The sequence below is a fragment of the Myripristis murdjan genome, chromosome 4 (assembly GCF_902150065.1).
Source record: "Myripristis murdjan chromosome 4, fMyrMur1.1, whole genome shotgun sequence".
Lineage (NCBI taxonomy): Eukaryota > Metazoa > Chordata > Actinopteri > Holocentriformes > Holocentridae > Myripristis > Myripristis murdjan.
This window is the reverse complement of record NC_043983.1, coordinates 16534486-16546583: the sequence shown is the minus strand read 5'-3', so window position 1 is coordinate 16546583 and position 12098 is coordinate 16534486. Positions and strand designations below refer to the sequence as shown.

Genomic DNA, 12098 nt, shown 5'->3' with positions numbered 1-12098 from the left:
CTATAAAGCTGCTCAAAGAATTGTTATGAAGGTTTTGTCTGAACTAAAGGAGCTGATGGAGCTGAGAAGTCTCATGTCCCCTAGTTAAAACATCAGCGAAACATTAGATAGACAACAGGAGCACCTCTGGCAGGCCTGGCTGCATGTAGAGCTGCTGGAACACAGCGTTCATGTAACACGTGGCTCCACCGTTCTTCAACCCAACGAACCCTGAGACTGACCGGCTGTCTACTGGGGGTAGGTACTGTAATGAGGGAGAAACTGGGAGTTAGGTTCATATAAAAACTGGTGAAGCTGTGGGTAAATGTCAGGGACATCATTAGTCAAACATTATTTAAAGTGAAGCTTACATCAAACTCTTTGCTAAGGGAAGGGTCAGACTGGTGGTGCATTGAGAGCAGCTCTCTGGTGATCAGCTGCAGGTTGGAGAGCGAGCTGTCTGCCAGCATCACCAGCACCTCATAGGCTGCCAGCCTGCTGCTGGCTGTGCTGCACCTGAACATCAGAGCCAGAGGAGAGGGGGAACATTACTAACATCATCAATATTCAACCGAAACATACAGCGCTTCAGAGACTGTTCCAAAAATTAATCTGACCAAATTTAGCAGAAAATGGCAGCAAATTACTGAAATTTTGCAAAATTATCATTGTTTTATGATGAGCTCACAGGAGAAAGATAAATGTAAATGATGGATAGGTAAACAATGCCGTACTTGGGGTGGAAGTCATGGCTGGGGGCTGGGGAGGGTGTGGGGTTAGAGCTGTTGATGATAATGCGTGAGGCTCGAAACAGGAAGTCATCCAACAACTGCTGGATCAGAGATGGACCTGGGGAGACAGTACACATACTCACATTACACACTAGTGCTTTCAACTTAATTCGATCAATTCAGCCTGTAGATGCAAGATCAGTTGATTTTAGTAATACAATCTTGCGGCACATCCCTCAATGAGAGTCTATGCTTATAACAGATGCTGGGATGAAAGTGTGCTTGTGCTTGCTCACCAAGATGTTCCTTCTCGTTGCCACACAGTGACAGCAACGTCTTGATGAGCCGGAGGTGTCCTGCCTGGAGGATGTTATCCGCCTCGCTGGTCTCCATCTCAGAGCTCCAGCTGGGCTCAAAGTTGTCGAGCCAGGAGATCTCATCCTCCAGCATGGTGGCTGCACTCACCTTCAATACCTCCATCTCTGAGGCTAGGAGGGTGGGAGGCAAGGAGGGAGAGAACAACAATGCAATGGTACAAAAGAAAGCAAGAGACAAGAAACGGAGGGAATGTTACACTGACATCTGGTGGATGAGAAATAACCTGTAACCTCTCTTTAGATGGAGTTAATATTCATTTCAGAAAAAAAAAATCTGAACTTCATTATTCAATACCTCTTATATATATATATATATATATATATATATATATATATATATATATATATATATATTAACCACTGTCTGAAATTACTTTAAAAAGCACCAAAATTTGTTTTGATCTTGTGCAACCAGATGTCAATTTACTCACTGGTTAGATCGTCCAGAAGCTGGCATCTAAGGTCAAAGTACTCAGTGCACTGGGACAGCAGTCTGTGGAGAAAATGCACCATCAACACAAGAACTTGGTAAAAAGTTTCAGGGGTTTGTGTCTCCGTGTTTACTAGTCATGTACCTCTGGTTCACTCCTCTCATGACGGATGTCGGGCTCCATAATGGCAGCTGTGCGGTGAGGATGACTGAGAGGAGGAACAGGTTGGGCTTCTGAAGCTCAGGGAAGGCTGAGGTGTCAGACTGGCTCAGAGTGTACAGCTGATCACAAGCAACACGACGTATCTGACACAGAGAGGGGCAGAGTCACGATGTGTGTAAAAACACTCTAATGTTAGGGAGATACAACTTCAATATTGACAAGTGTGCAAAATGAGGTGTTTGTTTACCTCTCCACTGGGAGATCCGAGCAGAATATCAATGATGAAGTCACTGACGGAGGGGAGGTTGTAAAACGAAGCTAAAGAGAGAAGCAGAGCACACCCTGTAAACATTCTGTGTGACTGTGGGGGGGGACACAGGTTGGCAAAAACCATTAAATAACCTACATACTACAAAAACATACATATTAGAGAAAAAGATACCAAAGGAGCAGCTTTTAGACAGTGAGATGCCAGTGCAGGACTATTGTGGGACTAATGCCCGATTGTGTATTTAAGGTGATCAGCAGAACACATGTATGTTGGGTTTCAGCTGACAGTATAGCTCAAGGCAGGTAACTAGACGATAAGGTGAAAAACAGTGAGCGAGGCTGTGCCTGCGGTGTGTCTGTGTTCTTGCATTTGTCTTACAGAGCTGCTGACAGCGTAGCTGCAGACAGGTAACCAACAGTGACAGGGCTTCACGGGCGATGATGGCATCTTTGATGGAGACGCTCTGCTGTCTGACACAAATCCCTGCATGTAATGCTGTTGGTGTAGCCTCACCCTCACTGCTGGAGCTGCAATTACTTCCTGCACATACACACACACACACACACACACACACACACACACACACACACACACACACACACACACACGCGTACCATTTGTTACTGCTCCATTTATAGCACTGAAATGCTTCATCTATGTCATGTTTGCAAACAATTTAGAAAAGACAGGTTGCACACTAAACCAGGATTGCAGCTAAACAAAGTAATTTCTATGAAGCTCTCACACCTAATAACTTAGCAGTAACTATTAATTGAGCAGGAAAAGAAATCAAACCTTCGCATCTTTTTGTAACTATCAAATGGAGGCTGAGAAGAACATCCAACGGACACATTATCAGTGTCATTATATAAAAGTTGTCAGTGTGTTTTCTGTCTCACCTGTGCTGCTGACTCGGGTGCGAATTCCCTGGGGCAAAAGTGAGCTGTGGCTCTCTCTGATTGGCTGAGGGCTGCCCACTAGATCCAATCGCCCGGCTGCAGCTGCCCATGTCAGACGCATGAAACAGGCTACAGTGGAGGTGAAGTCACCTACCTCCATGGTCTAGCACAGAGAAACAGAAAATATTCAACTTTGCATTTAACTCTGTTAAGCATAGGCACTGGTTTAAAGCAGAATCAGTTGGATACTGAAATGGTCTGTGTACATGTGTTTGTTCTTTACCTGAATAGCTACACGAGCAGCAGGTATGATCTCCTCAACTCTTATAGAGGAGCGCTCAGACAGGGACATTTGTCTGTAGGAGGACTTCTCTGGAGTTCCACACAGGGACAGCTGTCGCCCAGTCCGACCAGCGTTACGGAAAGGGCGGGACGACAGCGCCTCTCCATCCCTGATGACATCATCATCTAACATTGCTGGCATGCTCTGGCCAACCAGAAGGAATCTGCAAATACAGTCAGTTAAGTAATACTCTGATCAAGAATAACTTGTTTATAGAGTACTTTTCTGAGCAGTTGCGTTGTGGAAATGAAAAGTTTTTTATAGTTGTAGTTTAGCAACAATGACATGACAACAGTCACTGAGTCCCCTTGGCTCTGAATGTGTATGTGTGTCCTGTGTATGATGCGTTGTGGTTGAGAAAGAGAGAGAGACTATGTACCTGGCCAACTGAAGACAGATAGAGTAGACTCCTTGTCTGGTTTCATAGTCCACCTCTGAGGGGATTGAATCTCTCTGCATAACGTTCACCACCAAACTGCAGTGGACAGAGAGAGAAACATCAGTGCCAGGGAGCGGTTTTCCTGGTTGTGAATGGTGGTTCGACATGTGAACAGGTCAAAGAGTAAAGCAAGGTGCTAAGACTGTCAAAGATAGGGGTTTGACTCCACAGAAAATACACATGGTTAAAAAAAGAAAAGTATGCAGTCAAGATTCTATATGTTTTAGATGAAAACATCCACTAAGTGGCATGTGTATGCCAGTATCCAGCGCAGCATGACAACTCTACTCCGATTTCCACAGTAGAACAAAGCAAACAACAGTCATCTATTCCTTCAACTGTATTTGATTTGTATGATTACCTGAGGCCGCCTGCTTTGAGGAAATTCTCACAGAAGGACTTGACACTAGTTTTGGCCATCTCATCATCTGATGTGGGCATCAGTTTGGAGCTCAACACCTGATGCACAGACGGGTAAGAGGAAATGATGAAAAAGAGACACTGAAGAGGTTGGATGGTGCAGAGGAAAAAAAAAATTAGGTTGGATATTGACACGTTCATATGTACCTCGAGATTGTAGAGCACTCTGAAGGTGGACATGCCGGGGGCTGAGGATCTGAACAGGGACTCTAGGATGGATGCGGCACTAGGCTGGTGCTGCTGCTTAGAAGACAGAGATGGAGAACGAGAGCCTGTGCCTTGACCAAGTGTGAACAGCGTCTTCTGCAGGAGAGAAAGACACAGGTTACAGAGACACAAAGAGAAAATGTACAATCAGTGTTTCCCATACCAGTGAAAATTGTGCCAAACGGAGAAACACAACACAGCAGGAGACAATGACTAAGACAGGGACACAGGAACAGAGACAGATATCACAGCTGAAAACAGACAGACAGCACTACCTGGTGGCTCCAGACACTGGACTCTTTGGGAACAAAGTTGTCTAAAGCATCCTGCACTTCTGGATCTGTAGGGATCAGCAGCAACAGCTTCCGCACACGCAGAGTAATCCTGCAGGTCACAAACACAGATTTGAGAAAGACTGTCCTTGCCTTTTTGCAGCCAACAAGGTGTACATAATTTTGAAAAAACTGGGAAATTAAAATTATGAAAATTATATTTCCATTTGTTGTCTCACCTGGGTTCATCAAGGTTAGCGAGCTGGTAAAGCATCTCAAACACATTACACACCAAGGCCATCACCACACCAGGCAAGGACTTTTCCTAGAAAACAAAAACAAAGTGGGCACAGGACACACTGTGTCAGAATCTATGTGAGTTTAAGTATGCCTATTGAAGTGTAATGTCCTTCTTCTTGCGCATGAGGGTGACTCAGGGTTGGGGAGGGGGGTACCTGCTCCAATGCATAGGCAGAATTGAAGACAGCAGAGCTGGAGCTGCTGGAGGCAGAGGCTGAGGACTCAGAGCTGCCAGAGGGAGTGCCGGTGCCAGAGCTCTTCACAGTCAAACTCTGCTCGTCACTGAAGCCAAGCTGGGACAGGAGCTTCTGGTCCCGATTCATAGTCAACTAAGACGAAGAGGGCAGTGAAGTGATGGATTAAAAGAAAAACAGTGATTGAGGGATTTTGTTGTTTAACACTGTTTCCGTCTGCCACTGAGTGGACAGGGTAGGACAACCTACTGAGAAGAAGGGATGACACCCTGCCTAAAAGAATTTACTTTGGAATGATTTATAGTGTGTAATTTTATTGTACTAAGCGTAAAGAATGGACTGGGAGAGGGATAAAATACTGCGTTGAAGAAATGAATGAAAATTTGCAGACCTAACAGAAACATAAAAAGACCCTCTCTTACTTACAGAGTCAGCACTACTTACCACGCTGTCGTTGGCAAAGATCTGAACATTGTCTACTGGGCAGCTCAGGTGTTCAGAAATTTTCCACCGGATGCTTCCTATTGTCTCATTGCTATGTGCCTGCGGGACATGTACATACAATGAGAAGAACTGTTTCCACGGCAGACTTGTGTTTGAAAGAAAGGTGCCTTAAAGTGGGGAAGGAGCCACTGTACCTCCAAGGTGAAGGTGTCTTTGGTTGACTCATAGGTGATGTGAAGGGAGACAGGGTGACCGTTGAACGAGGCCCCGTGAGGTAGAATGGTGCGAGGAACTGAGTACAGGTCCTACAGAGAAACACACATTTCAACTTTAACGTCTATTCTCTACAAAAAAATTGTTTTACTAAACATAGTTATTGTCTTAATGATAAAGAGATGAAAAAGACAGGGTTTACCTCTATAGTGATGACGTAGCGCTCAGCCAATAGCAGCAGTCTTTCGATTATCACTAGCTTTGTAGATCTGGAAATGACAGATGCATTCAATAGGACTAACACAAGGTTATCGGGAACAGAAGAGGTCATAAAGTGGATTAAATGCTGTGAACTGGTGTGGTCAAGTGTAAAAAACGCTCTAAAAGAGGGTACAATATTGAGTATGCTCCAGCTTAGCTTTCCCCAAGCCCTGTACCTGGATGGTGACTGGACAGAGGTGGCCACAGTCGGCATGGCAGTGGCTGTCAGCATCTTGGTTGCCCTGGTAACAGCATGTGTCAAGGTGGGCCCACCCAGGGCAGAACTGGCCGCCTGAGAAATAAACGAAATACAAATGTGTTTTCAGATGTTGATGCGGTGTGAAAAAAGCGCTGTCAGTTATGGCAGTGATGAATTTAGTGACTCACCTCAAGTCTCTTGTAACAATCAGCGATAAATTTCTTGTGCAAAGACACAGAATCCTGTAGGGATGTGAAATTAATGAAAGCATTAATAAACAGTAATGATGGCTGTGAAATAGTCTTGCAGGTTTCACTTTATGAGTGATTTCAAAAAGAGGGAGATAAGCACACCAACTTGTCAGACAGCTTTACACGGAGCAAACAAACACCTGCCAAGCCAAAATATGTCTTGGACAGTTCTGTCCAGTCATTAGTCTCTGCCTGTTCTAAAACATGGATCCTGCTCCCAGCACGCACTGTCTGATCATCAGTCAATCACAGCAAAGTGATAGCTCTGTATCAAACAGGCTGTTGGCTGGCTGCCTACGACGCAAAGTGATGGCATCTAAACTTATGCACCTTTCCCTCGTGTTTTTCTGCTGCCTGGATGTTAGCTGACAGTTATGATTATTCCCTTTTAGCAAGAGCAGGTCTGAAACCACACACAAAAAAGGCTGAAGCAGTTTTACATAAAACTAAATCTATTCACGTAATACCTTACACATGAAATGGCACTGAAAACAGATGGAGTGACATAGTCGTATGAAAATGTATCTGAATGAATGTGTCTGGTTTATAAGCCCCTGACAGGTGAGCCAAAAGTTAATTTTAGACACTGCTTACAGATGTGCAAAACGTTTGCCTGCCAAATGGATACACAGGTGCATGCACACAGACACACTCAACAGATACACACACGCACAGACTCAAACACCCATGCACACACTGACCTTCTTCATCTTGGGGTTGAGGTTGGTGTAGCTGTAGGTGATTATGAGTTGGATGGCCTCATTGGCGATCTCTTCATCTGGGGTCTCCATGGCGATACGCCAGATAAAATCCATCCCTGTTAGGTCAAGGCGCTCCACACACTGCAGTCAGATCATAATGCATTAGAATAAATATTAACAATGACTCCAAAGTTGATAATACAAAATGTTAAACAGCATGCAGAGAAATTTGTGAGGATTATGAGTAAAAACTGACCAGCTGAGTCCCCTGCCGTTTCAGGCGATGGTCACACAGATTGACGTTTTCAAAGAAGGTCTTGAATAGATTGAAACCTGAAAGATGCATAAAACAAATGAAGTGCTACATCACATGTAGGCTAATTTCCTCACAGCATGAACAAATTATGCACGTGCATGTGTTCCTCACCATTCATGGTGATCTCATACGGCTCCAGTTTGAGGATCTTCTCCTTGAAGAGCTGCTGCTGAACATCACTCTCTAGGTCATGTTGTCCTTTAGTGAACCACTCAAAACACATCTGCACACAACAAAACATCATGTTACAAAAATATTTTGAAATGAATCAGTCTAGACAACTGTCACTATGGTCAACCAGAAAATAGACTTAATTTATGCCCCTTAACAATGGGCTTGTTTTACATTTTTACTATCGGTCACTGGGTAAAAAAAAAAAAGATGTTAGTTTTTGCTTTTTGCAAATCATGTTTTTACACCTGTCATTAGGGCTAAACAGTTCATCGAAATTATTGTGGAAATTGCAATATGGACAAGTGCAATATAAAAATTGCAGGAGCTTCAATTTTTTGATAAACGTAAAATGTGCATAAAAAAACCTTGGTGAAAACATTGATAAAACATTGTTGTAAATAAAGTATTGTGGTGACACAGAGATGCCCTAGCCTAGAAATTATGTTTTCCACATGTAAGAAAGCATGTTTGTATGGCAGCAAAAATTACATTGTCATTCTGTTTTGTCATTTTATTGATAATGAAAATTAAAAATATGGTACAAAAATTACAATATTGCAATTGTAATACCTGTAAAATTAATCGCAATCTGATTTTTTTTGCCAAATTGCTCAGCCCTACTTGCCATGAAAACAGTTGTAAATTAATTTTTGGCAGTGAACTATGACAGTGGCTATGGTCCAGCTTTGGGGCCCCTCAAGGAATCATCTTGACAAGGTGCTTCTGAGCACACACACATACACACATATAAGACGATTCCTGCTATCACACAACAGTGTAGGGATAACGTGTGTTCCTACCTCTCTGTCAAGTTCACAGACGTCAGGTCCGGACACCAGGCACTCCCAGATCTCCTTGGCTCTGTTCCACACCAGGTAGAGGCTGGCCTCCTGAAGGAAGAAGGCCAAGAAGCGCAGGTGGCCATCCAGATACTAAACACACATAAAAGAAAAAAAAAACATGACATCATAACAATTAGACACACTTCACCAACATTTAACAATGTCCTGTTTATCACTCAGTTCCACTTGCAGTACAGCCTGTGTGTGCTAGCTCATACTGAATTGGGGCTGCAGTGATTATTACATATTCTTGACAATGTCGACAATGCTGCATCATCAATTTCTATTTCCCACTGTCGATACGCAAGCCTTCCTCCGCTTTCACTTTGTACTCTGAAAACGGCTGATGCATGCAGCACATCTGAGGATGATGAGTCCTCAAGCATGCCTTCACAACCCAGACTAAATTACAGCAAGTCTGGGAATGTGGTAGTAATGTAATAACATTACTACAGCCGAACAAGCTTGCAGGACCTGTATCAAGCCAAATCAAACAAAACGTTCTCAAATTGTATATATGAAAAATATGAAAAATAGAACATACATATGGTGGAATCTAAATACAAATTTTAATCCAAAAACTGGGTAGAATACAAAACACTGATGAAATATTATGATTAAATATGACAAAAAAAGATCCATTAACTTTGCCCATTTATTAACATTAATGTTTTTGTTTTAAAAGCTGCTCATCTGTGCACTCATACAATTGATGGATACAATGTTTGCATTTCACGTTGAGGTGCAAAACAACAAAGTATATGTGATGCATTCAACTATTAGCGTCTCAAAAATTAGTCAATCATCAGTCAATATTACTGACAATATTATAAACAACATGATGGAAAAAGTAGATCCATGAAACGATTAAAAGTAAAAATAAAAATGAATTAAAATAGACCAGATGCAGGAAATGGGAGCAGCCTTTGGAAAATGCTAAGAAAAGAACAGACAACAGAAACAAACCTCCTGGTAGGTGTATCGACCGTCCACCAGGGTGGAACCTGAGAGACCGTTGTTTCCTGCAGCTGTCACGGCGAGTCGATGGCAGCACACGAGAGATCCCGTAATCAGTTTGACGATCTCAAAGTTCTTCTTCAAGTCTTGGATGATGCTCTGTGTGCAGAGCAGGGAGAGGTTGCCACAGCAACGTCAGCCTGTTTGTACATCAAAATCTTTTTGATGGTGATGGTGTGTGTGTGTGAGTGTTTGTGTAGGAGGGTCACCTTGTCTTGTTTCTGGTAAGTCTGCTTGATGAAAGAGCGTGTGATCTCGTGCAGCTGACGAAGAGCAGGGACAACCCAGACTGCCTGAGGACTGCTCTGCTGAGAAGCCTATTGAGACACACGTACACATACAATTGCCAAATATCAATCTCCAATAAAGCACAGCGTACACCTGAACACAACTGGGGTCTGTGACAGCCTTTGCTCGTCATGTTTAATTGCAGTATTGCTATCACAGACATGCCATTTTCCTGGTGAGGGACTGGAGAAAACATAAGAAACACAATCAGGACCACAGATGGAGAGAATTTGGCAAACTGTCTTAAGTTTGTCGTAGTAGGCTCATATCATTTACTCTCTCATGCCGTGTTTACATATAATTCAAACATCTACTTTCTTTGCCAAATTTGAATATCCATGGCTCTGATAACATCCCTCTTTGACTTAGCTCTACTAAACACCCGCACCAAAGCTAAATATTCACCCGCAGCAAAAATCACACCACATCTAATTCAGTCAGCTCTCACCCACAAGATCAACAATGCTGTGTTATTGTTAGCTAGTGCCAGAAAGCGTTCTTAGTTAGGCAAGCAGAAGATTAACGCGCACCCTGTTGATGTTTTTCAGGTTAAAATCAAGTGTGAAATTACCACCCTGTGACCAGTAAAATCCCTTTGTGATCAAGCGCCCGTCCGCTATTGGCTGGTTGGCGTGAAGCAGTGAGATTGTATAGGGATTTGCCAGTAGAGGATTTAATGACATGGGCTTCTCTTACTTTGGCCAATGAGCTGGCTTTCCTCTTGCCCCAAGAGCCAGTAAGAAATGAACTTTGAGTGTCGCTGCCTTTACTCTCCTCCTGAGTATGAGTCTAGAAACATAAACTTTGTTTAAGGTGGGACATTTGTACATGTGGGTACTTGTATAAAAACCCAGTAACACGGTCTGGAGTGTTATGGACAAGCAATGGCCGCAAGATCTGTAATCCAAAAGGAGGAAAGAAAGAAAAAAGAAAGACAGAAGAACAAAAAGTAGATGTGGCCGTTGTGTGCACTTGTTGTGTTTGTGACAGAGAGAGACCGAGACAAGAAAAAGTAACTGGGTGTGTGAAAAGTGTGTGCGTGTATGTATGTAGAGTTCAGCATATTGACTGTACAAATATTGTGGCAGAACAGTCAAGCCACATGGAGCAGCAATAGGGAGAAAGGACAAAGTAAAAAGGGAAGGAGTAAGTGACCTTGTCTTCCGTGGTCACACATGTTCAGAGGGATGGAATCAAGCCGGAGAGGAAAATAGAGGGGTAGAGTAGGAGAGGCAACTAGTGACCTTTTCTTGGCTGTCAAACAAAAGCTCTGAAATGAGTAATGAATCCCCTGACACACCAAAAACTTCTCATCTCCATATCCCACTGCTGCTCCATGGACCCTGGACTGAGGGCACACTCAGAGGCAGGGTATGAAAACAGACTGAAGTTAGAGTTGTGTACGCAGCACGAACAAGGGCACACTAACTTTAAACCAAAACTGTCAGAGAAGGCAAAGGGCTGCCGGGCAGCCTTTGCAGTATTTCCATTATATGTATTTAGCTGTAGAAGCCCCCCCCAACAGCTGGAGAATTACCGGTGCAGCTTGGAAAATTTAAAAAATCCAGCCTTAATGCTCAGCCAGCCTTCAAACATCCAATTACAATTAAAGCTCAGTTATTCCCATATCATGATATAAATGAGAGTAATTATTCATCTACGGTAACTACCGGAACGGACCCTGGACTGGGCCCAGGAGTAAAACTCAGTCACAAAACCAAATGACCTTACATGTCACACCAGCCTTCACATCTAAAAGAAGCGAAACACTGGGCCAGTGAGTATGCAGGGTGTAATCAAACTGGTGCAGCATGAAAGACAGATGCCTAAAAATTTGTTAATGTGTATGCCTTTGTCACCTTCTTAATGTCCTCGATGCATTTGATGATGTAACTGCGTTTCACAGTCTCTTTGACAGCGTAGGCGTCACTCAGGATGCCAAGGTGCTCCTCGGATGCCTGCTGAACCAGACTGGTGGGCAGTGTGGGGAGGTGGGCCAGCTCCCACAGCACCTCCAGCACCTACACACACACACACAGACATGAAAATACATGCAAGATGACTAAGACTCAAGTGTATGCCTTTGCAATCAAACCTCAAATACCGGGATGGTTCCTCTTTCATTTTTCCATTGGATATTCTCAACTAGGGCTCAGCAATATAATGATATTATTTCGATACTGTGATATGAGGCTAGATATTATGAGGGATTTTGAAAATTGTGATTATTATGGAATATTGTCTCTTCTTGGTTGCATTACTTTAAGGAGAGGCAATTTCCTGAACTTAGTAGACTGTTCTATCTGTTCTGCTCTTCGCCTCTACCTCCTTGGTTATCATATCCACATCACTGATGACTGTTCATCA

The 12098-nt window shown here is 43.2% G+C and overlaps 1 protein-coding gene across 2 annotated transcripts in view; it reads right to left on the bottom strand.

Annotated features, from left to right (window-relative positions):
* Window positions 1-12098, bottom strand: part of usp24 (ubiquitin specific peptidase 24) — a 37288-nt gene that overhangs the window by 14327 nt on the left and 10863 nt on the right. Inside the window, exons 15-43 of one of the 2 annotated variants that reach the window (XM_030048929.1) lie at window positions 11591-11752; window positions 10428-10520; window positions 9653-9760; window positions 9393-9542; window positions 8385-8516; window positions 7522-7633; window positions 7351-7427; window positions 7095-7235; window positions 6331-6384; window positions 6120-6235; window positions 5885-5951; window positions 5664-5774; window positions 5470-5568; window positions 4987-5160; window positions 4771-4856; window positions 4535-4643; window positions 4200-4355; window positions 3994-4091; window positions 3573-3668; window positions 3134-3356; window positions 2851-3013; window positions 2330-2491; window positions 1928-1998; window positions 1663-1823; window positions 1519-1580; window positions 1007-1198; window positions 714-828; window positions 351-495; window positions 125-244 (exon numbers count right to left, since the gene is read on the bottom strand). In XM_030048929.1, the coding sequence (XP_029904789.1) occupies window positions 125-244; window positions 351-495; window positions 714-828; window positions 1007-1198; window positions 1519-1580; window positions 1663-1823; window positions 1928-1998; window positions 2330-2491; window positions 2851-3013; window positions 3134-3356; window positions 3573-3668; window positions 3994-4091; window positions 4200-4355; window positions 4535-4643; window positions 4771-4856; window positions 4987-5160; window positions 5470-5568; window positions 5664-5774; window positions 5885-5951; window positions 6120-6235; window positions 6331-6384; window positions 7095-7235; window positions 7351-7427; window positions 7522-7633; window positions 8385-8516; window positions 9393-9542; window positions 9653-9760; window positions 10428-10520; window positions 11591-11752 (3555 nt within the window). The remainder of the gene's footprint in view (window positions 1-124; window positions 245-350; window positions 496-713; window positions 829-1006; window positions 1199-1518; window positions 1581-1662; window positions 1824-1927; window positions 1999-2329; window positions 2492-2850; window positions 3014-3133; window positions 3357-3572; window positions 3669-3993; window positions 4092-4199; window positions 4356-4534; window positions 4644-4770; window positions 4857-4986; window positions 5161-5469; window positions 5569-5663; window positions 5775-5884; window positions 5952-6119; window positions 6236-6330; window positions 6385-7094; window positions 7236-7350; window positions 7428-7521; window positions 7634-8384; window positions 8517-9392; window positions 9543-9652; window positions 9761-10427; window positions 10521-11590; window positions 11753-12098) is intronic. The other variant, XM_030048930.1, reaches the window with a different exon arrangement.